General features: G+C 36.5%; 3 protein-coding genes across 7 annotated transcripts; all 3 read right to left on the reverse strand.

Annotated features, from left to right (window-relative positions):
• Positions 1-1,482: 1,482 nt before the first annotated feature.
• Positions 1,483-7,001, reverse strand: LOC105186006 (UDP-glucuronosyltransferase 2B9). Of its 3 annotated transcripts, none has more exons than XM_025307222.1 (6): positions 6,903-7,001; positions 6,163-6,811; positions 5,380-5,750; positions 5,086-5,305; positions 4,752-4,971; positions 1,483-2,603 (listed from the first exon to the last, which is right to left on the reverse strand). In XM_025307222.1, exons 2-6 carry the CDS (start codon positions 6,641-6,643, stop codon positions 2,303-2,305), a joined length of 1,593 nt encoding a protein of 530 aa, XP_025163007.1. In that variant the 5' UTR covers positions 6,644-6,811; positions 6,903-7,001; the 3' UTR covers positions 1,483-2,302. The 3 variants fall into 3 exon arrangements, with proteins under 3 accessions (XP_025163007.1, XP_025163008.1, XP_025163006.1); XM_025307223.1 differs by having other exon boundaries at positions 6,163-6,576; positions 6,647-7,001; XM_025307221.1 differs by having other exon boundaries at positions 6,163-7,001.
• A 3,351-nt stretch (positions 7,002-10,352) lies between these two features.
• LOC105180583 (UDP-glucuronosyltransferase 2B9) lies at positions 10,353-14,097 on the reverse strand. Its single transcript, XM_025307213.1, has 5 exons — positions 13,257-14,097; positions 12,495-12,865; positions 12,201-12,420; positions 11,879-12,098; positions 10,353-11,335 (listed from the first exon to the last, which is right to left on the reverse strand). The coding sequence occupies exons 1-5, from the start codon at positions 13,735-13,737 to the stop codon at positions 11,035-11,037; spliced, it is 1,593 nt and encodes a 530-aa protein (XP_025162998.1). The 5' UTR covers positions 13,738-14,097; the 3' UTR covers positions 10,353-11,034.
• A 1,935-nt stretch (positions 14,098-16,032) lies between these two features.
• On the reverse strand, positions 16,033-19,934 carry LOC112590505 (UDP-glucuronosyltransferase 2B9-like). 3 transcript variants are annotated; one of them, XM_025307210.1, is made up of 6 exons: positions 19,836-19,934; positions 19,096-19,744; positions 18,313-18,683; positions 18,019-18,238; positions 17,697-17,916; positions 16,033-17,153 (listed from the first exon to the last, which is right to left on the reverse strand). In XM_025307210.1, the coding sequence occupies exons 2-6, from the start codon at positions 19,574-19,576 to the stop codon at positions 16,853-16,855; spliced, it is 1,593 nt and encodes a 530-aa protein (XP_025162995.1). In that variant the 5' UTR covers positions 19,577-19,744; positions 19,836-19,934; the 3' UTR covers positions 16,033-16,852. The 3 variants fall into 3 exon arrangements, with proteins under 3 accessions (XP_025162995.1, XP_025162996.1, XP_025162994.1); XM_025307211.1 differs by lacking the exon at positions 19,836-19,934 and having other exon boundaries at positions 19,096-19,509; positions 19,580-19,825; XM_025307209.1 differs by lacking the exon at positions 19,836-19,934 and having other exon boundaries at positions 19,096-19,825.
• Between the last annotated feature and the right edge of the window lie 4,019 nt (positions 19,935-23,953).

Consider the following 23,953-nt stretch of genomic DNA (forward strand, 5'->3'; position numbering starts at 1 on the left):
AATGCAGAAATACAATAGACATACAATATATGATACAATAGACAATGTATTAATCTGAACAAATGAATTAAATTAAATTAACCACGGAACATCTATTTGAGATGAACGTATCAAGATGATGTAATTGCATATTAGCTTTGACATATAAACTATTTAGACAAAATCTTTTTATTAATTTTTTCGTAAGGATACATTATGAAAAAAAATTTAGTATCTCTAACAAAACTGTTTAGTTGAGGCATTTTTTAACAGCAGCCAAATATCTCGTTTTAAATAACAAAATATTTAGTTGTCTCAACTAAATATATTTTTCTGCTTTGTTCTCTGGACCAAATGATTTTGTTCTTAGACTACATATATAAAAATTAAGCATTTTAGTTATCTTATCCATAAAAATTACATAATAATGAAATATTATTTTACATTAACTAAAATAATGCCCAACGGATACTACACGTATTTTGTCTTTCTGTGCACTAAAATTTAGATTTTATATATTAAGAAAAAATTATAGTATTTTTAACAAAATTCATATACGTAATTAAAGCTTTATGGTTGCTATAACAAAAGTATTACATTATACGAACAAACCGTAATCAAACAAAATATTCGTTTACAGGAACTAAACAGCTTTGTTGGGCATATTTTAACCAAATTATTTTGTTGTTACAAAAAAATTTTGGTTCACGCAACAATACATTTTTCCTAGTGTAGTAATACATATATTATATTATATCTTAACATTGTAATAATTTTCAGACCTATCGGACAGTTCGACAATAATCGACATCATTACGAGACGACATAACAAACTATTTAACTTACATTAAGTTACTTTATAGGTCGAACATTGTTCAGAATAAAATATTTTGGGCTGTCGCGCGGTAAACGATGAAAGGAAAAATAATTTTTTGGAAAATGGAAAACAGCGCCCCTGGATAAGACAAATTCTATTTATAAATATCGATATAAAATATGTAAAAATAATATAAATTAATCATGCAAATGTATACATAATCATATAAATACAAATATTTACCGCAACATCTGAAAACTGTTGCTAATGTGAAGAGTATAAATTAAAGAGAATGTTTAGTATACTCGCATGTATCTACAGTCCACACCGATAAAATTTTACAAGAAAAGAGTAGTCTTTTACAAAAGACCACACCTCATGTATTTTATGTCGATACATGTTATGACCCAAATGATAAGCAACTGAACATAATTAGACATAAAATTTCGAAACTTTAAATCGATATATTTGAAGAATTATATGTGCGATTCATGTGATTCAAAGTGTAGAAATGACTTAAGATCCCGAGTCATTTTTTCTACGATAGCAGTATCAAATTAAAATTCTACAGCCCGAACGCTGCAATTGCGCGCAGTGTTACTTGTATGGTCGATGACGAGCAGTAATTTACTATAAATTCTCCAATCTTTAATGTAACGTACATCGGAATAACGGAGAAAGGCTAATTAAGCATTATTTTGTCGACAGTTTATTCATTGTTACATATAAAGATCTCTTAAATATTTTAGACAGGTTAATGAATGATAAAATATCGTTACAATAATAGCGATAGCTTATAAAATAATGTATTTATTTACCCGTTTTCGTAGTATTACACTTGATTCGCTTGATATTTTCGTCAGACATATGGCCCGCTTTGAATTTTGAACATCACGTTTTGTCTCGATTATTTCTGATAATGACCATCAGTAACAGCAGTCGCCGCGATTGCAAGTATAATATGCATCTTATTTACCACGACGTAAATACATTCATTATACGCACAACTTATAAGCGGTAACTTTGAATATTCATGCTTGTAAACGTTACATTTGCTCAGCTAGATTTAAAAACATTAAATATGTGCTTCGAGGTACCACAAGGAAATTAGATAATAATAACAATGTCTGCACCGAACGACAGCGTTTTCCGAGCCAGTTTAAATCTAACGTAATAATTTACAACAAAGTTGTCCAATTAGACCAAACAATTGCGTCACGCATTGTACTTTCTTTTACGCAAGAAAAGAGGGAGAATGAGATCAATCGCTCACGCCTGTTTAACTAGATGTACTTTCGTTGTATAAAAATTAACTAACTTTCTCACATATGAATAAGATATATCAAAAATGAAAATATAGGAGAAACACGGAAATAATAAGAGGGACGAAAAATTCATACAAACTTCTAAAGAAAAGAAGAGATTAAAAGCGAGACTTATGTTGAAGTTATATTGAAATGTCCAACGCATTCGCGCATAATTGTGATTAATTGTGCTATGTTAACGTTAAGTAGTTTTTTCCTTAATATTAATTGTCTTTCTCGAGTAAAAATATTTAATCGTTATTTTTAGCATTTTATACATAATCATCAACGCGCACATTAATATTACAAATGTAACGATCGATAAGACTGCTATAACGTCCACGTCGTACCTCTCGTACCAAGGATCATGTTTGATACTGGTGTGAAGATGAGAAACATCCCTGTGACGAATCACATACTCGATCCACCAAATTACGTGCTTCAGCATATCATAAGGCTTATCATCGTTCAATGCCTTAACTTTGAGCATTCTCTCTTTATATCTGAAAAGAACGGACGAAAGTTAATGCATCTCGGAAATAAGTGACATGTGTCACTTATTAATAATAAGTGTATTCCGCAATTGTACTTTAACTTTGATCACGTGAGATTCTTAACCAGTTCACTAGTGAGTCGAAATCAACGTTTTGTGTCAAAACTAGTAAGAGCGAATACTGTCGTATTTTATACCGTCTGTGTTGCAGAAAACGCACTCGACGCTGCAAAGCATCCGTGCGGCAAAACACACACGACACTGCATAGCGCACTCGACGCTGCAAAGCGTCCGCACTATCAAAAGTAAAACATAATCGACGCTGCAAAACGTCCGCGCTGCAAAGCGCACGCAAACGATTCTCGTGTGGAATGGCCGCTGTCCCCACGATACACCTGCGAGGACGTCCCGACGCAAACATTCGGGACACAAACCTCACCGGGAACTAACAAGGTGCCACTAAGATCGGGACATTCAGGACTCGCCGACTTCAACAAGAGGAGCCTACAACAATCTCACCTGAATGCGGCCACATGACGTCACATCCGCAGAAACACATTACAATGCCTAATACTGACACAATAAACCGCTGTATATAGTCTCATAATATATTTTAAAAATGTTCCTGTAATTGGCGTCCACATTCATTCTCCTTTTCCTCTCCGATCACAAGAACAACGACACACGCAACTCACAGTGATTAACTTTGTTATTCTATTATGAAAATGTATTATACTCAATATGATTTTTTGGTCGCAGATAACGGATTAGTTCAAGACATTCAAACTTTATTTTATTTTGACTATGCACTTAAGACTGGTATGATATCTGTTCCGTACGGCTACAAAAAATAAAAAGCAAAGAAACAAAAAATTGAAATTAAGGAAACAGAAAGAAATAGAAAAATAGAGTGTAAAATCCTACCGTAACCTTCACGTGATGCACTCTGGAGTCGTGATATTTCACCTAATGATATTTCAGCTACTACAGAGGTAAAAGTATATATAATGAAATACCGTTAGTCACTAGAAGCAAAAATATTGGTCTGCCGTTGACATTGGATCCGACATTTCGAATTTCTCAAATTTGACTCCAAATTCTTAGTTAACAAGCCAAACACTTTGGGAGTACCGAATTGTATGCAAATCCGTTGAAAATTGGTAAAATTATTCAAGATGGACATACTTACATGTATATGGACTATTATCAGAAGTGTCACTGCTTTTTTTGGACATATATGAGCCATTACCAGCAAACTGGTTAACACATTGCATGCGGGTATATTTCGCCGCGGACTTACGCGTATAACGCGCGTTTTTCCCTGAATTTTGCGGGAGTTTAGTCATTCAGTAAAATCGCAATAAATCGATAACTACTTCGTTTTTCTCAACGAAATTTTTTTATTTTACACTCAAATATATGCTCTACGATTATTAAAAAAAACATTTTTTTTAACAAATAAATATAGAATAGTGAACTAAAAATGAAAGGAAAATAGACAATTTTTAATTTTACTGTTTATTCAAAAATATTTTTTCATAACAACAAGTAACTAACAAACTAAAAAAAACTAAACTTCTAGAAAGAAACGATGGAAATCGTTGCCTAGCAACACAAATACTATACACACTTACAATGCCCATCATATTTATACGATACCCGCTCTCCAGCACAAATCTACTAAATACGTACTTTTACGTGACCCGCGCTCTAGTGACAGACTGCAAAAAACGTAAAAGTACGTTTCCCGCATGCAAGGTGTTAATATGCGTGTAGGAATTGTTTCTGTCTTCTCGAGAGATTCGGCAACTAAGAAACGCGCGAGCGAATATGACGAGCGAGTAAAGACGGTCGTTAGATAAGATGTAGCGCACATTGTTCAAGAGATTATACGTTATTTATATTTAACCCTCCGCATTGGAAAATCACGTGTGCCAAACATTTGAATATTTAGGAGTCAAAATTGCTCATCACGTCTGAGGCTCGTGATAAGCGCTTATACGCTTCTATTCTTTATATTTTCTAAACATGTATGAGGGACACGCATGTTCATTTAGATTAAATTCTAATACAGAAGATTAAAATTTTCACACGCGTACACATACATATACACATATACATACATATATATATTTTGGTGATAGAGAAAAGAAATTACCTTTTATCTGTTAAAATATCCATTATAGATGTGTTCAGTTTCTTTACCGAAAAATTAGTAATATCCAGACTTTTTGCGACGCCAAGAGATACCATTTTATTTATCTGACTATACTGATCGGCGAACACTGGTATTCCAAAAAGTGGCACTGCGTAATGAACAGCCTCTTGCGTACTTTGAATTCCGCCTTGATACACGAACAGTTTAATGTTCGGATGAGCTGGGAAGAATGAGAGACGGAATGAGGAATGATACGACTAGCGAACGTGGTACGTGAAAATACCATATGTTTGTTCGATTTTTCATCACGATTGTGTCATGTGTCTCGATTTACCGAGAATGCTCTGTTGAGGGAGCCACGTAGCGGTGAAAATATTGTCAAATTTGTCTGGCAATTGTAAATTAAATTTCCACACTATTTTATACGGCAAACTTGCAAACACTTCGTAGAATACACGTAGCACATATGACGGAAAGGACGTCATTTTTACGTTTGTGCCTAGACTCACATAGATGAATCCATTCGGCGCGTCGTCCAGAAATTGTTGCAAATCCTGAAACAAGACGATTGTGCGGCATCTATTCTGAGAGAGAAATGCCATCGTTTGAGGCGTTGCGCAATAATTACGTTTGGCAATGGTGCGGGATTCTTCATTATATGTAAACCTCCGAATTGTATCAGATTCGGTGGTAGTGGTCTGACGAACATGGTAATCTCCTGTTGATTGACCAACATAATACTCATATTCTTTTCCATTTCATTTACATTAGGTATACCTTTGCCCAAGTATTTTTCCGCTATTGCTTGCTGTCGCTGCATATAATGGTTAAGTACGTAATGTATATGTCGCCACAGTCGAATAAAATTCTTTATCCTGTGCCACAATGATAGATTAAAACCGGTAACTTCCTGCATTTCCCAAGTCGAAGGATGCGATGGTAAAATGGGCGAACCGAGATGATAATAATGGTTATTCTGCAACGGTAACGATGATATACCTACAAATAAATGCAAAAGTGTAATGTGAACAAGTTCTTACGTGCAACTCTCGAAGCGAGGTACGAGTTTCTAAATTTGTGCAAGCGAAAATCTGTTTATTTTCAGATGATTGTATGTGTAAATTTGGTGGCGACTGTATTCGTCAATGTGTAAAGGTTATGCTTCTTATGAGTTTCTTACATGAGGGTCGTATTTATCAGAATGACCAAGTGAAGGTACAGAGGAAATTATCACAGAATTTATTAAGAGTATCGTATGGAAAATCTGCCTAACGTATCGTATCGTATGTGATTCGCCTAACGACAGGCTTTTTTGCAGTTTAGGACGACAAAAAACTGCGCCAGCTTGTCGAACAGACTAGTTCAATACTGACACGCAATGTATATAGTAAATTGCTATAGCGACTCTTACCAATTAGAGGAGCATTAAATCTGTGCGCCAAGGCGTAGAGGCCATGTGCTGTTACTACTTCAGCAAGTACTACGTCGAACTTTTCACCGCTGTTCGGTGCATACAGTTTACGTACTTCCGGATGCTTAAATATTTCCTCTACTATTGCCTCAAAATTATCCTGTAAATAATCCTGCATTATGCTCAGCCAATTATGGCTGTATCTTAGTTTAGCATAATCTATCTTCCTGAGTATATCGTATGTATGTCGAAAGTCGATCTCCGTCAAATTCGTCAAGCTGGGGTCGCCGATCGGATCCGTCGTGAAAACAACGACTTGGTGTCCTCGTTGGCTAAGAGCGGCCCATAGCGATTGAAACGCTATTTGGTGACTGTAGGAGGGCGCTGCAACCATCGCCAAGATTCTCGCACCTTCTGTCAATTTAACGACACATAGGAAACTTGCTAGCCAGAATCCGAGAGATATTGCGGTGAACTTCATTACGCTTTCGATATGACGGGTAATGCAAGCAGTTACGGTGTTGGTGTTGTGCGGTTGAGCCTATTTGCGGAGACGGTAAGTTACAGGTTGACGATATAGAAATTTTTTATATTTTTGTCGATATATTGGTATTTCAACTATCCAAGCATCAACTGAATACTCGTATGTCTGATGAGAAAGAAACAGTGTAAACTGTAAAGTAACGACACAGCCGTGCAGTGTTAAATAATAACGTGTGTCCTCACACTCTACCACTCACTGCGCTTCGATTCGCGGAAGTCTAGACTCCCTTGTCGACAGCGTGCGCATCGCGGCGCTGACAAGTTAACTGTTATTTTGTGCCAATAAAAGGAACTTTTTCGTGCTTTTTCTTCCTCCTTGTGTTATTTGGGAGCTGCACATGTAGATATTTCTCTACGCATTTCTCTACATATTTTCTAGATAAGCATCCATTAATATTGCATAGAGTTGTCGGACCTTTACTTCTTACCATTCGACTTTACGTTTTAGATGTAGCAGATACTTTTATATACGTTGAACGTATCACATCATTATATACCCTTACATATCGCATGATTGTTCATATAAACAAAGTGGTACAATTATAAGATTGAAAGTCCCCCAATAATTGTGGAAAATAATTTTTTTTCCTGTCGAATGGATTAGAGTTACTTGGGCTAAACATATATATCTTTACTGCAATTTTATCAATATGCAAATTATGTATTCTCCTGCAGAGATAATTCGAATCTTACGTATTTAGGACGATGCGTGTATATATGTATGCGATAGGATGTGCGTGTATTAGATTTTAATGATACAAAAATATATGACGATAGACAATGAATTAATGTGAACAAATGAATTCCGGCGAAACATCTATTTAAGATGAACGTATCAAAATGATGTAGTTACACATTAGCTTCGACATATAAAATATTTACACAAAACTTTTTATTAATTTTTTTGTAAAGAGGTAAGCAGTAATACATTATATCTTGACAGTGTAACAATTCTCAGACGTATCGGAGAGTTCGACAATGATGTAATCGATATAATTACCACGACGTGGTATAACAAACTATTTAACTTACACTAAGTATTTTTAGGTAAAAAATTGCTGAGAATGAAATACTTTGGGTCGTCACGCGGTAAATGATGAAAGAAAAAATAAGTTTCCGGGAAATGGAAAGCAGCGCCCCGGGATAAAAGAAATTTTATACATAATCATCGATTATGAATAATATGTAAAAATATATAAAATTATGTAAAAATAATATAAACTAACCATACAAATGTATTGGGTTGGCAAATAAGTTGGTTCGGTTTTTGTTTTAGTGTAAATTTCATGCTGATTCGCTTTTCTTTTCTCAACGCTATCGTGCAAATCGAATACACATTTGAAAGGTTATGTTTCACTATTTATATTGTGCTGCGTTTGGTTTGGCTAACAACAGTATTGTGTGTGCTGCGTAGCTGTGAACATAGGAATAAATAACGTGCATTATCGCCACATTTTGCTCTATTATTTTAAAAAAAGCAAACGAGTTGCGGATGCTCATAAAAAGATATGTCGTGTGTATGGAGATGATGCCTTAACAGAACGCGTATGCCAAAAGTGGTATGCCAATTTCCGTTCCGGAGATTTCGACGTCAATGATACGCCCCGCTCCGGTCACCCGACCGAGATTAATTCAAGTGACATTAAGGCTATAATCGAAGTAAATTCATCCTAATCGGTACGAGAGATTGCTACGACATTGAATATATTCCACACAAGCGTAGAAAAGTATTTGCGCCAGCTGGAATATGTTTCTCGGCTTAATATTTGGGTGCCGCATCAATTAACCGCTAACTTGACCACACGTATATCCATTTGCGATCTGTTACGGAAACGCCCTATTTTTTAAACGAATGATGACGGATGACGAAAAATGGGTCGTCTACGATAATGTAACGCGTAAAAGATCATGGGGGCACAGCAGCGAACTACCGCAAACAAACTCGAAGGCGGGTTTGCATCCGAAGAAAATAATACTCTCCGTATGGTGGGATTTCAAGGGTGTCATCTATTATGAACTGTTACCGTCAGGCAAAACGATTGATTCAACTGTATACTGTTCGCAATTGACGAAAATTGAACCAAGCAATCCACATAAAACGTCCAGAATTGGCAAATCGCAAGGGTGCCGTCTTCCACCACGACAACGCCAGACTTCATACGTCATTGACCACTCGGAACAAATTGCTTCAGCTTGGCTGGGATGTTTTGCCTCATCCTCCGTATTCACCGGATCTTGCACCTTCCGATTATCATTTATTCCGGTCGCTGCAGAACTCTATGAACGGGAAAACCTTCAAGGATGAAGAGGTCGTTAAAATCCACCTGGGTTGATTTTTCGCCGAGATGTTTTACGAACGCGGATAATGAAGTCGGTGGAAAGATGGCAAGAGGTCATCGAAAAAGATGGCCAATATATAATTGGTTAAAATTTATCTTGTGTATAAAAAAGTTGTGTTTTATTCTACTCTAAAAAACCAAATGAACTTATTTGCCAACCCAATATATACATATATAATCATGTAAATACAAATATTTATCGCAACAGATAATATGTTTGTGCGCGTCTACAGTCCATAATTCACACTAATAAAATCCACACTAATAAAATTTTACAAAAAGAGGGTAACTTTTTACAAAAAATTTCACCTCATATATTTTATTTTAATATATATTATGACCAAAATGATAAACACAATTAGATACAACGCAATTTGATATAAAATTGCGAAACTTTAAATCGATATACGAGGTATATCCAGAAAGTAAGAATACAAGGGCTGTGTAAGACGTAGGAATTTTTTTGTTGCAAACGGGTTGGCACCCGTGACGTGTAGAAGGGTTCGTAATGGTCAAAATAAGCCATCGAGCGCCTCAGTCAGTTACGAAACGTCGTCGCAGCAGCCTAATACGTCAACCAGTGCGTCCTACGTTCACTCCATCTACAGCAGGTGTGAGATTTGTTCAATCATTCGGTTCCTCACTTCAGTCTCATTCTCTTCAGTCTCAGTATGACAGTCTCTGCAGTGGCGCCATACCCATTCTCCATCCTCCAAAAGTTCAAAGTTCAATCTTCAGAGAGGAAAATCATGGCGTCCGTGTTTTCGGACCGGAAAGGGCTTTTGTTGGTCGATTTCATGCCCAAAGAGACCACCATCAATGCTGCTGCATATTATGAGACTCTAAAGAAGTCTGAGAAAAAAAAATCGAAAACAAAAGGAAGGAAATGCTGACTCGTGGTGTGTCCCTCCTTCAGGACAACGCCAGACCCCATACCGCCCGGTTCACTCAAGACCTGCTCGTGTCGTTTGGATGGGACATTGTGACTCCCCCACCCGACTCCCCTGACCTGGCACCCTCGGATTACCATCTTTTCAATAAATTGAAGGAGTTCTTGGGTGGACAGCGGTTTTCGAACGATGAGGAGGTCATGCAGACTGTGACAAAGTGGCTTCAGGAGGTGGAGCGAACGGTATACAACGAGGGTATACAAAAGCTGGTACCCAGGCTTCAAAAGTGCATTGATCTCAACGGCGATTATGTGGAGAAATAATAACATATTTTGGCACATACCATGTAAATTTCAATAAAATATATTCATTTTTCGATTTTAAACAATTATTGTATTCTTACTTTCTGGATGTACCTCGTATTTGAGGAATTACATGTGCGATCCACGTGATTTAAAGTATAGAAATGTCTCAAGATACCGAGCCATTTGAGTGACGTCAGCAGTGTGAATTTAAAATTCTACGGTCCGAACGCTGCAATTGTATGGTGTTAGTCATACGATCGACGACAAGCAATAATTTGCTATAAATTCTTCAATTTTTAGTATAACGTGCACGGCAATAACGGGGGAATGCTGATTAATCATTATTTTGTCGACAGTTTATTCATTGTTGCATATAAACATCTATTAAATATTTCAGACAGGTTAGTAAATGATAAAATATTGTTACAACAGTAGCGATAGCGTATAAACTGATGTATTTACTTACATGTTATTGTACCACACATGAACCGTTTAATATTTTCATCTGACATAGTACGGCGTACTTTGAACGCTAAACTTTTCCTTTTATCTCGGTTTTTTCTGATAATGACTATCAGTAACAGTTATCGCCGTTACGCAAGTATAATATGAAACTTATTTATTACGTAAATACATTCATTATACGCCGAACTAAGGAACGGTAACTTTGATTATTCATGCTTGCAAACGTTACATTTGTTGTTACGTTGTTCGTTTGCGAGACGTATGTTGAAATATAATTTGAGATGTCCAAAATATTCGCGCATAATTGTGATTAATTGCGCTATGTTAACGTTAAATAGTTTTTTCCTTAATATTAATTGCCTTTCTCTTGTAGAAATATTTCAACGTTATTTTTAGCATTTTATATATAATCATCAATGCGCACACTAATATTACAAATGTTACGATCGATAAGATTGCTATAACGTCCATGTCGTACCTCTCGTACCAAGGATCATATTTGATACTGGTGTGAAGATGAGAAACATCCCTGTGACGAATCACATACTCGATCCACCAAATTACGTGCTTCAGCATATCATAAGGCTTATCATCGTTCAATGCCTTAACTTTGAGCATTCTCTCTTTATATCTGAAAAGAACGGACGAAAGTTGATGCATCTCGGAAATGCGTGACAGCGTTATTCCGCAATTGCACATTAACTTTGAGCACATGAACTCCTTAATATGCGTGTAGGAATGGCCGTGGGTGTATCCGTGTGTTACGTGTTGTGTGTGTGGTTAGCATTCTATAGCCGGAACGTTTCTGTCTTGTCGAGAAATGCGGCAACTAGGAAGCGTGCGAACGAATACGGCGAACGGGTAGAGTCGGTCGTTCGATAAGATATAGCGTATATTGTTTAACGGATTATACGTCTTTTATATTTAACCTTCCGTATTGGGAAATCACGTCTGTCGGATATTTTAATGTTCGGGAGTCCAAATTGTGTAACACGTTTGAAGCCGCTCGTGATACGCGCGTAATTATACTTTTCTCTATTCTTTATCCTTTCTAAATGTCAATTTAAATGAAAGCGCGGGTTCCGCAGCGCGTTCATTTAAATTAAATTTCAATACAGAAGATAAAAATTTCCACACATACACATATATTTGGATGATGGAGAAACAGAATTACCTTCCATCTGTTAAAATATCCATAATAGATGAGTTCAGTTCCTTTACCGAGAAATTAGTAATATCTAAACTCTTTGCAACGCCAAGAAATACCATTCTATTTACATTACCGTACTGATCGGACAACATTGGTATCCCTAAAAGTGGCACTGCATAATGGATAGCCTCTTGCGTGCTTTGTAATCCGCCTTGATACACGAATAGTTTAATGTTCGGATGAGCTGGAAAGAACAAGAGACGGAATGAGGAATAATACGACTAGCGAACGTGCTATGTGAAAATATGTTTGTTTGATCTTTCATTACGATTGTGTCTCGACTTACCGAGAATGCTCTGTTGAGGGAGCCACGTAGCGGTGTAAATTTTGTCAAATTTTTCCGGCAATTGTCCATTAAATTTCCACACTATTTTATACGGCAAACTCGCAAACACCTCGTAAAACGCACGTAGCACATATGACGGAAAGGACGTCATTTTTACGTTTGTGCCTAGACTCACATAAATGAATCCATTCGGCGCGTTGTCCAGAAATTGTTGCAAATCCTGAAACAAGACGATTGTGCGGCATCTATTCTGAGAGAGAAATGCCATCGTTTGAGGCGTTGCGCAATAATTACGTTTGGCAAAGGTGCGGGCTTCTTCATTGTGTGTAAACTTCCGAATTGTATCAGATTCGGTAGTACTGGTCTGACGAACGTGGTAATCTCCTGTTGATTGACGAGCATAATACTCATATTCTTCTCGATCTCACTTACATTAGGTATATCTTTGCCCAAATATTTTTCCGCAATTGCTTGTTGTCGCTGCATACAATGGTTATGTACGTAATGTATATATCGCCACAGTCGAATAAAATTCTTTATCCTGTGCCACAATGATAGATTAAAACCGGTAACGCCCTCCATTTCCCAAGTCGAAGGATGCGATGGTAAAATGGGCGAACCGAGATGATAATAATGGCTACTCTGCAACGGTAACGATAATACACCTACAAACGAATGCAAAAGTATAATGCAATTACCTTCTTATATGCGACTCTCGAAGCGAGGTACGAGTTTCGAAATTTGTGCAAATGAAAATCTGTTTACTTTCAAATAGACGAGAGTATGTAAATTTAACGGCGACTGTATTCGTCAATGTGTAAAGGTTATGCTTCTTACGGATTCTTTAAACAATAGTCGTACTTATCAGAATGTCTAAATGAAAGTACAGACAAATCACAGAATTTATTAAGAGTATCATATAAAAAATGTCACCTGCCTAACGACAGGTTTTTTTGTCTTTCAGGACGACTTCACTTCGAATTACTTGTCAAACAGACTAGTTACACACAATATTGACGCGCAATGTACACAGTAAATTATCATTGCAACTCTTACCAATTAGAGGCGCATTAAATCTGTGCGCCAGGGCGTAGAGGCCAGGTGTTATTACTGCTTCAGCAAGTACTACGTCGAACTTTTCACCGCTATTCGGTGCGTACAATTTACGTACTTCCGCATGCTTGAAGATTTCTTCTATTATTGCCAAGGATTTGTATTGTAAAATACCCTGCTGTAAAGTCATCCAATCATAGGTATATCTTAGTTTAGCATAATCTATATTCTTTATCACGTCGTATGTATGTCGGAAGTCGATCTCCGTCAAATTCGTCAAGCTAGGATCGCCGATCGGATCCGTCGTGAAAAGAACAACTTGATGTCCTCGTCGGCTGAGAGCGGCCCATATCGGATGAAACGCTATTTGGTGACTATAGGAGGGCACTGCAACAATCGCCAAGATTCTCGCACCTTCTGTCAATTTAACGACACATAGGAAACTTGCTAGCCAGAATCCGAGAGATATTGCGGTGAACTTCATTACGCTTTCGATATGACGGGTAATGCAAGCAGTTACGATGTTGATGTTATGATGTCGAGCGTACTTGCGGAGGTGACAAAATACAAGTTGGACGATACAAAAATTTTTTTATACTTTTGTCGATATATTGGTGTTTTAACTATCCAAGCATCAACTAATGTGTCTGATAACAAATAAATAGTGTAAAATAACAACACAGCCGCACAATGTTGAATAATCCGTGTGACCTCACACTCTGCTGCTTACTGCTACGCTTTGATTCGCGGAGGACTAGATTTTATCTTCACCGTGAATATCGTGCGTATCGCGGCCCCAACAGAAGTTAATTGTCACTTCGTGGCAATATAAAGACGTGCGCGGTCTTCTTCCTCGTGTTACATGTGTGCTCTTTATATATACATTACTCTATATATTTCTCTACGTATTTTCGATATGTACATATGTACGATAAACTCCATTAATATTGTATAAAGTTGTCGTATGCATATTTCTTATCATTCGACCTTACGATTTAAATATGATGGACATCTCTATGCACGTTAAACGTTGCGCATCATTATATATCGCATGATTGTCGCTCATAAACAAAGTGATGCAATCATAAGATTGAAAGTCCCCCGATAATTGTAGAAAATAATATTTTTTCCTTTCGAATTCATTAGAGTTACTTGGACTAAATATATATATTTTTTTATTGTAATTTTATCAATATGCAAATTACGTAGTCTCCTGCAGAGATAATTCGAATCTTACGTATGTATTTAGGACGATGCGTGTATATATGTATGTGTATATGTGTATATTAGACTTTAATAATGCAGAAATACAATAGACATACAATATATGATACAATAGACAATGAATTAATCTGAACAAATGAATTAAATTAACCACGGAACATCTATTTGAGATGAACGTATCAAGATGATGTAATTGCATATTAGCTTTGACATATAAACTATTTAGACAAAATCTTTTTATTAATTTTTTCGTAAGGATACATTATGAAAAAAAATTTAGTATCTCTAACAAAACTGTTTAGTTGAGGCATTTTTTAATAGCAGCCAAATATCTTGTTTTAAATAACAAAATATTTAGTTGTCTCAACTAATATATATTTTTCTGCTTTGTTCTCTGGACCAAATGATTTTGTTCTTACACTACATATATAAAAATTAAGCATTTTAGTTATCTTATCCATAAAAATTACATAATAATGAAATATTATTTTACATTAACTAAAATAATGCCCAACGGATACTACACGTATTTTGTCTTTCTGTGCACTAAAATTTAGATTTTATATATTAAGAAAAAATTATAGTATTTTTAACAAAATTCATATACGTAATTAAAGCTTTATGGTTGCTATAACAAAAGTATTACATTATACGAACAAACCGTAATCAAACAAAATATTCGTTTACAGGAACTAAACAGCTTTGTTGGGCATATTTTAACCAAATTATTTTGTTGTTACAAAAAAATTTTGGTTCAGGCAACAATACATTTTTCCTAGTGTAGTAATACATATATTATATTATATCTTAACATTGTAATAATTTTCAGACCTATCGGACAGTTCGACAATAATCGACATCATTACAACGAGACGACATAACAAACTATTTAACTTACATTAAGTTACTTTATAGGTCGAACATTGTTCAGAATAAAATATTTTGGGCTGTCGCGCGATAAACGATGAAAGGAAAAATAATTTTTTGGAAAATGGTAAACAGCGCCCCTGGATAAGACAAATTCTATTTATAAATATCGATATAAAATATGTAAAAATAATATAAATTAATCATGCAAATGTATACATAATCATATAAATACTAATATTTACCGCAACATCTGAAAACTGTTGCTAATGTGAAGAGTATAAATTAAAGAGAATGTTTAGTATACTCGCATGTATCTACAGTCCACACCGATAAAATTTTACAAGAAAAGAGTAGTCTTTTACAAAAGACCACACCTCATGTATTTTATGTCGATACATGTTATGACCAAAATGATAAGCAACTGAACATAATTAGACATAAAATTTCGAAACTTTAAATCGATATATTTGAAGAATTATATGTGCGATCCATGTGATTCAAAGTGTAGAAATGACTTAAGATCCCGAGTCATTTTTTCTACGATAGCAGTATCAAATTAAAATTCTACAGCCCGAACGCTGCAATTGCGCGCAGTGTTACTTGTATGGTCGACGACGAGCAGTAATTTACTATAAATTCTCCAATCTTTAATGTAACGTACATCGGAATAACGGAGAAAGGCTGATTAAGCATTATTTTGTCGACAGTTTATTCATTGTTACATATAAAGATCTCTTAAATATTTTAGACAGGTTAATGAATGATAAAATATCGTTACAATAATAGCGATAGCTTATAAAATAATGTATTTATTTACCCGTTTTCGTAGTATTACATTTGATTCGCTTGATATTTTCGTCAGACATATGGCCCGCTTTGAATTTTGAACATCACGTTTTGTCTCGATTATTTCTGATAATGACCATCAGTAACAGCAGTCGCCGCGATTGCAAGTATAATATGCATCTTATTTACCACGACGTAAATACATTCATTATACGCTCAACTTACAAGCGGTAACTTTGAATATTCATGCTTGTAAACGTTACATTTGCTCAGCTAGATTTAAAAACATTAAATATGTGCTTCGGGGTACCACAAGGAAATTAGATAGTAATAACAATGTCTGCACCGAACGACAGCGTTTTCCGAGCCAGTTTAAATCTAACGTAATAATTTACAACAATGTTGTCCAATTAGACCAAACAATTGCGTCACGCATTGTACTTTCTTTTACGCAAGAAAAGAGGGAGAATGAGATCAATCGCTCACGCCTGTTTAACTAGATGTACTTTCGTTGTATAAAAATTAACTATCTTTCTCACATATGAATAAGATATAACAAAAATGAAAATATAGGAGAAACACGGAAATAATAAGAGAGACGAAAAATTCATACAAACTTCTAAAGAAAAGAAGAGATTAAAAGCGAGACTTATGTTGAAGTTATATTGAAATGTCGAACGCATTCGCGCATAATTGTGATTAATTGCGCTATGTTAACGTTAAATAGTTTTTTCCTTAATATTAATTGCCTTTCTCTTGTAGAAATATTTCAACGTTATTTTTAGCATTTTATATATAATCATCAATGCGCACACTAATATTACAAATGTTACGATCGATAAGACTGCTATAACGTCCATGTCGTACCTCTCGTACCAAGGATCATATTTGATACTGGTGTGAAGATGAGAAACATCCCTGTGACGAATCACATACTCGATCCACCAAATTACGTGCTTCAGCATATCATAAGGCTTATCATCGTTCAATGCCTTAACTTTGAGCATTCTCTCTTTATATCTGAAAAGAACAGACGAAAGTTGATGCATCTCGGAAATGCGTGACAGCGTTATTCCGCAATTGCACATTAACTTTGAGCACATGAACTCCTTAATATGCGTGTAGGAATGGCCGTGGGTGTATCCGTGTGTTACGTGTTGTGTGTGTGGTTAGCATTCTATAGCCGGAACGTTTCTGTCTTGTCGAGAAATGCGGCAACTAGGAAGCGTGCGAACGAATACGGTGAACGGGTAGAGTCGGTCGTTCGATAAGATATAGCGTATATTGTTTAACGGATTATACGTCTTTTATATTTAACCTTCCGTATTGGGAAATCACGTCTGTCGGATATTTTAATGTTCGGGAGTCCAAATTGTGTAACACGTTTGAAGCCGCTCGTGATACGCGCGTAATTATACTTTTCTCTATTCTTTATCCTTTCTAAATGTCAATTTAAATGAAAGCGCGGGTTCCGCAGCGCGTTCATTTAAATTAAATTTCAATACAGAAGATAAAAATTTCCACACATACACATATATTTGGATGATGGAAAAACAGAATTACCTTCCATCTATTAAAATATCCATAATAGATGAGTTCAGTTCCTTTACCGAGAAATTAGTAATATCTAAACTCTTTGCAACGCCAAGAAATACCATTCTATTTACATTACCGTACTGATCGGACAACATTGGTATCCCTAAAAGTGGCACTGCATAATGGATAGCCTCTTGCGTGCTTTGTAATCCGCCTTGATACACGAATAGTTTAATGTTCGGATGAGCTAGAAAGAACAAGAGACGGAATGAGGAATAATACGACTAGCGAACGTGCTATGTGAAAATATGTTTGTTTGATCTTTCATCACGATTGTGTCTCGACTTACCGAGAATGCTCTGTTGAGGGAGCCACGTAGCGGTGTAAATTTTGTCAAATTTTTCCGGCAATTGTCCATTAAATTTCCATACTATTTTGTACGGCAAACTCGCAAACACCTCGTAAAACGCACGTAGCACATATGTTGGAAAGGACGTCATTTTTACGTTTGTGCCTAGACTCACGTAGATGAATCCATTCGGCGAGTCGTCCAGAAAGTTTTGCAAATCCTGAAACAAGGTAACTGTGCGGCATCTATTCTCAGAAAGAAATACCGTCGTTTGAGGCGTTGCGCAATAATTACGTTTGGCAAAGGTGCGAGTTTCTTCATCATATGTAAACATTCGAATTGTATCAGATTCGGTGGTAGTGGTCTGACGAACGTGGTAATCTCCTGTTGATTGACCAATATAATACTTATATTCTTCTCCATTTCATTTACATTAGGTATACCTTTGCCCAAATATTTTTCCGCTATTGCTTGCTGTCGCTGCATATAATGGTTATGAAAGTAATGTATATATCGCCACAGTCGAATAAAATTCTTTATCCTGTGCCACAATGATAGATTAAAACCGGTAACGTCCTCCATTTCCCAAGTCGAAGGATGCGATGGTAAAATGGGTGAACCGAGATGATAATAATGGTTATTCTGCAACGGTAACGATGATAAACCTACAAATAAATGCAAAAGTGTAATGTGAACAAGTTCTTACGTGCAACTCTCGAAGCGAGGTACAAGTTTCTAAATTTGTGCAAGCGAAAATCTGTTTATTTTCAGATGATTGTATGTGTAAATTTGGTGGCGACTGTATTCGTCAATGTGTAAAGGTTATGCTTCTTATGAGTTTCTTACATGATGGTCGTATTTATCAGAATGACCAAGTGAAGGTACAGAGGAAATTATCACAGAATTTATTAAGAGTATCGTATGGAAAATCTGCCTAACGTATCGTATCGTATGTGATTCGCCTAACGACAGGCTTTTTTGCAGTTTAGGACGACAAAAAACTGCGCCAGCTTGTTGAACAGACTAGTTCAATACTGACACGCAATGTATATAGTAAATTGCTATAGCGACTCTTACCAATTAGAGGAGCATTAAATCTGTGCGCCAAGGCGTAGAGGCCATGTGCTGTTACTACTTCAGCAAGTACTACGTCGAACTTTTCACCGCTGTTCGGTGCATACAGTTTACGTACTTTCGGATGCTTAAATATTACCTCTACTATTGCCTCAAAATTATCCTGTGAATAATCCTGCATTATGCTCAGCCAATTATGGCTGTATCTTAGTTTAGCAAAATCCATCTTCCTGAATATATCGTATGTATGTCGAAAGTCGATCTCCGTCAAATTCGTCAAGCTGGGGTCGCCGATCGGATCCGTCGTGAAAAGAACAACTTGATGTCCTCGTCGGCTGAGAGCGGCCCATATCGGATAAAACGCTATTTGGTGACTGTAGGAGGGCACTGCAACCATCGCCAAGATTCTCGCACCTTCTATCAATTTAACGACACATAGGAAACTTGCTAGCCAGAATCCGAGAGATATTGCGGTGAACTTCATTACGCTTTCGATATGACGGGTAATGCAAGCAGTTACGATATTGGTGTTGTGCGGTTGAGCCTATTTGCGGAGACGGTAAGTTACAGGTTGACGATATAGAAATTTTTTATATTTTTGTCGATATATTGGTATTTCAACTATCCAAGCATCAACTGAATACTCGTATGTCTGATGAGAAAGAAACAGTGTAAACTGTAAAGTAACGACACAGCCGTGCAGTGTTAAATAATAACGTGTGTCCTCACACTTTACCACTCACTGCGCTTCGATTCGCGGAAGTCTAGACTCCCTTGTCGACAGCGTGCGCATCGCGGCGCTGACAAGTTAACTGTTATTTTGTGCCAATAAAAGGAACTTTTTCGTGCTTTTTCTTCCTCCTTGTGTTATTTGGGAGCTGCACATGTATATATTTCTCTGCGCATTTCTCTACATATTTTCTAGATAAGCATCCATTAATATTGCATAGAGTTGTCGGACCTTTACTTCTTACCATTCGACTTTACGTTTTAGATGTAGCAGATACTTTTATATACGTTGAACGTATCACATCATTATATACCCTTACATATCGCATGATTGTTCATATAAACAAAGTGGTGCAATTATAAGATTGAAAGTCCCCCAATAATTGTGGAAAATAATTTTTTTTCCTGTCGAATGGATTAGAGTTACTTGGGCTAAACATATATATCTTTACTGCAATTTTATCAATATGCAAATTATGTATTCTCCTGCAGAGATAATTCGAATCTTACGTATTTAGGACGATGCGTGTATATATGTATGCGATAGGATGTGCGTGTATTAGATTTTAATGATACAAAAATATATGACGATAGACAATGAATTAATGTGAACAAATGAATTCCGGCGAAACATCTATTTAAGATGAACGTATCAAAATGATGTAGTTACACATTAGCTTCGACATATAAAATATTTACACAAAACTTTTTATTAATTTTTTTGTAAAGAGGTAAGCAGTAATACATTATATCTTGACAGTGTAACAATTCTCAGACGTATCGGAGAGTTCGACAATGATGTAATCGATATAATTACCACGACGTGGTATAACAAACTATTTAACTTACACTAAGTATTTTTAGGTAAAAAATTGCTGAGAATGAAATACTTTGGGTCGTCACGCGGTAAATGATGAAAGAAAAAATAAGTTTCCGGGAAATGGAAAGCAGCGCCCCGGGATAAAAGAAATTTTATACATAATCATCGATTATGAATAATATGTAAAAATATATAAAAATATGTAAAAATAATATAAACTAACCATACAAATGTATTGGGTTGGCAAATAAGTTGGTTCGGTTTTTGTTTTAGTGTAAATTTCATGCTGATTTGCTTTTCTTTTCTCAACGCTATCGTGCAAATCGAATACACATTTGAAAGGTTATGTTTCACTATTTATATTGTGCTACGTTTGGTTTGGCTAACATCAGTATTGTGTGTGCTGCGTAGCTGAACATAGGAATAAATAACGTGCATTATCGCCACATTTTGCTCTATTATTTTAAAAAAAGCAAACGAGTTGCGGATGCTCATAAAAAGATATGTCGTGTGTATGGAGATGATGCCTTAACAGAACGCGTATGCCAAAAGTGGTATGCCAATTTCCGTTCCGGAGATTTCGACGTCAATGATGCGCCCCGCTCCGGTCACCCGACCGAGATTAATTCAAGTGACATTAAGGCTATAATCGAAGTAAATTCATCCTAATCGGTACGAGAGATTGCTACGACATTGAATATATTCCATACAAGCGTAGAAAAGTATTTGCGCCAGCTGGAATACGTTTCTCGGCTTAATATTTGGGTGCCGCATCAATTAACCGCTAACTTGACCACACGTATATCCATTTGCGATCTGTTACGGAAACGCCCTATTTTTTAAACGAATGATGACGGATGACGAAAAATGGGTCGTCTACGATAATGTAACGCGTAAAAGATCATGGGGGCACAGCAGCGAACTACCGCAAACAAACTCGAAGGCGGGTTTGCATCCGAAGAAAATAATACTCTCCGTATGGTGGGATTTCAAGGGTGTCATCTATTATGAACTGTTACCGTCAGGCAAAACGATTGATTCAACTGTATACTGTTCGCAATTGACGAAAATTGAACCAAGCAATCCACATAAAACGTCCAGAATTGGCAAATCGCAAGGGTGCCGTCTTCCACCACGACAACGCCAGACTTCATACGTCATTGACCACTCGGAACAAATTGCTTCAGCTTGGCTGGGATGTTTTGCCTCATCCTCCGTATTCACCGGATCTTGCACCTTCCGATTATCATTTATTCCGGTCGCTGCAGAACTCTATGAACGGGAAAACCTTCAAGGATGAAGAGGTCGTTAAAATCCACCTGGGTTGATTTTTCGCCGAGATGTTTTACGAACGCGGATAATGAAGTCGGTGGAAAGATGGCAAGAGGTCATCGAAAAAGATGGCCAATATATAATTGGTTAAAATTTATCTTGTGTATAAAAAAGTTGTGTTTTATTCTACTCTAAAAAACCAAATGAACTTATTTGCCAACCCAATATATACATATATAATCATGTAAATACAAATATTTATCGCAACAGATAATATGTTTGTGCGCGTCTACAGTCCATAATTCACACTAATAAAATCCACACTAATAAAATTTTACAAAAAGAGGGTAACTTTTTACAAAAAATTTCACCTCATATATTTTATTTTAATATATATTATGACCAAAATGATAAACACAATTAGATACAACGCAATTTGATATAAAATTGCGAAACTTTAAATCGATATACGAGGTATATCCAGAAAGTAAGAATACAAGGGCTGTGTAAGACGTAGGAATTTTTTTGTTGCAAACGGGTTGGCACCCGTGACGTGTAGAAGGGTTCGTAACGGTCAAAATAAGCCATCGAGCGCCTCAGTCAGTTACGAAACGTCGTCGCAGCAGCCTAATACGTCAACCAGTGCGTCCTACGTTCACTCCATCTACAGCAGGTGTGAGATTTGTTCAATCATTCGGTTCCTCACTTCAGTCTCATTCTCTTCAGTCTCAGTATGACAGTCTCTGCAGTGACGCCATACCCATTCTCCATCCTCCAAAAGTTCAAAGTTCAATCTTCAGAGAGGAAAATCATGGCGTCCGTGTTTTCGGACCGGAAAGGACTTTTGTTGGTCGATTTCATGCCCAAAGAGACCACCATCAATGCTGCTGCATATTATGAGACTCTAAAGAAGTCTGAGAAAAAAAAAACGAAAACAAAAGGAAGGAAATGCTGACTCGTGGTGTGTCCCTCCTTCAGGACAACGCCAGACCCCATACCGCCCGGTTCACTCAAGACCTGCTCGTGTCGTTTGGATGGGACATTGTGACTCACCCACCCGACTCCCCTGACCTGGCACCCTCGGATTACCATCTTTTCAATAAATTGAAGGAGTTCTTGGGTGGACAGCGGTTTTCGAACGATGAGGAGGTCATGCAGACTGTGACAAAGTGGCTTCAGGAGGTGGAGCGAACGGTATACAACGAGGGTATACAAAAGCTGGTACCCAGGCTTCAAAAGTGCATTGATCTCAACGGCGATTATGTGGAGAAATAATAACATATTTTGGCACATACCATGTAAATTTCAATAAAATATATTCATTTTTCGATTTTAAACAATTATTGTATTCTTACTTTCTGGATGTACCTCGTATTTGAGGAATTACATGTGCGATCTACGTGATTTAAAGTATAGAAATGTCTCAAGATACCGAGCCATTTGAGTGACGTCAGCAGTGTGAATTTAAAATTCTACGGTCCGAACGCTGCAATTGTATGGTGTTAGTCATACGATCGACGACAAGCAATAATTTGCTATAAATTCTTCAATTTTTAGTATAACGTGCACGGCAATAACGGGGGAATGCTGATTAATCATTATTTTGTCGACAGTTTATTCATTGTTGCATATAAACATCTATTAAATATTTCAGACAGGTTAGTAAATGATAAAATATTGTTACAACAGTAGCGATAGCGTATAAACTGATGTATTTACTTACATGTTATTGTACCACACATGAACCGTTTAATATTTTCATCTGACATAGTACGGCGTACTTTGAACGCTAAACTTTTCCTTTTATCTCGGTTTTTTCTGATAATGACTATCAGTAACAGTTATCGCCGTTACGCAAGTATAATATGAAACTTATTTATTACGTAAATACATTCATTATACGCCGAACTAAGGAGCGGTAACTTTGATTATTCATGCTTGCAAACGTTACATTTGTTGTTATGTTGTTCGTTTGCGAGACGTATGTTGAAATATAATTTGAGATGTCCAAAATATTCGCGCCTAATTGTAATTAATTGC

This window comes from Harpegnathos saltator, unplaced genomic scaffold (genome assembly GCF_003227715.2).
Source record: "Harpegnathos saltator strain DR-91 unplaced genomic scaffold, Hsal_v8.6 scaffold839, whole genome shotgun sequence".
NCBI classification, from domain to species: Eukaryota; Metazoa; Arthropoda; class Insecta; order Hymenoptera; family Formicidae; genus Harpegnathos; species Harpegnathos saltator.

Coding starts and splice junctions, on each gene's coding strand:
- LOC105186006 (XM_025307222.1), bottom strand. CDS start 6,643: ATGAAGTTCACCGCAATATCTCTCGGATTCTGGCTAGCAAGTTTCCTA. Junction 5,751..6,162: donor ATTTAATGCTCCTCTAATTG/GTAAGAGTCGCT, acceptor ATTTATTTGTAG/GTATATCATCGTTACCGTTG. Junction 4,972..5,085: donor CCCTCAACAGAGCATTCTCG/GTAAATCGAGAC, acceptor CATTCTTCCCAG/CTCATCCGAACATTAAACTG.
- LOC105180583 (XM_025307213.1), bottom strand. CDS start 13,737: ATGAAGTTCACCGCAATATCTCTCGGATTCTGGCTAGCAAGTTTCCTA. Junction 12,099..12,200: donor CCCTCAACAGAGCATTCTCG/GTAAGTCGAGAC, acceptor TGTTCTTTCCAG/CTCATCCGAACATTAAACTA. Junction 11,336..11,878: donor GATATTTTAACAGATGGAAG/GTAATTCTGTTT, acceptor CGTTCTTTTCAG/ATATAAAGAGAGAATGCTCA.
- LOC112590505 (XM_025307210.1), bottom strand. CDS start 19,576: ATGAAGTTCACCGCAATATCTCTCGGATTCTGGCTAGCAAGTTTCCTA. Junction 18,684..19,095: donor ATTTAATGCTCCTCTAATTG/GTAAGAGTCGCT, acceptor ATTTATTTGTAG/GTTTATCATCGTTACCGTTG. Junction 17,154..17,696: donor GATATTTTAATAGATGGAAG/GTAATTCTGTTT, acceptor TGTTCTTTTCAG/ATATAAAGAGAGAATGCTCA.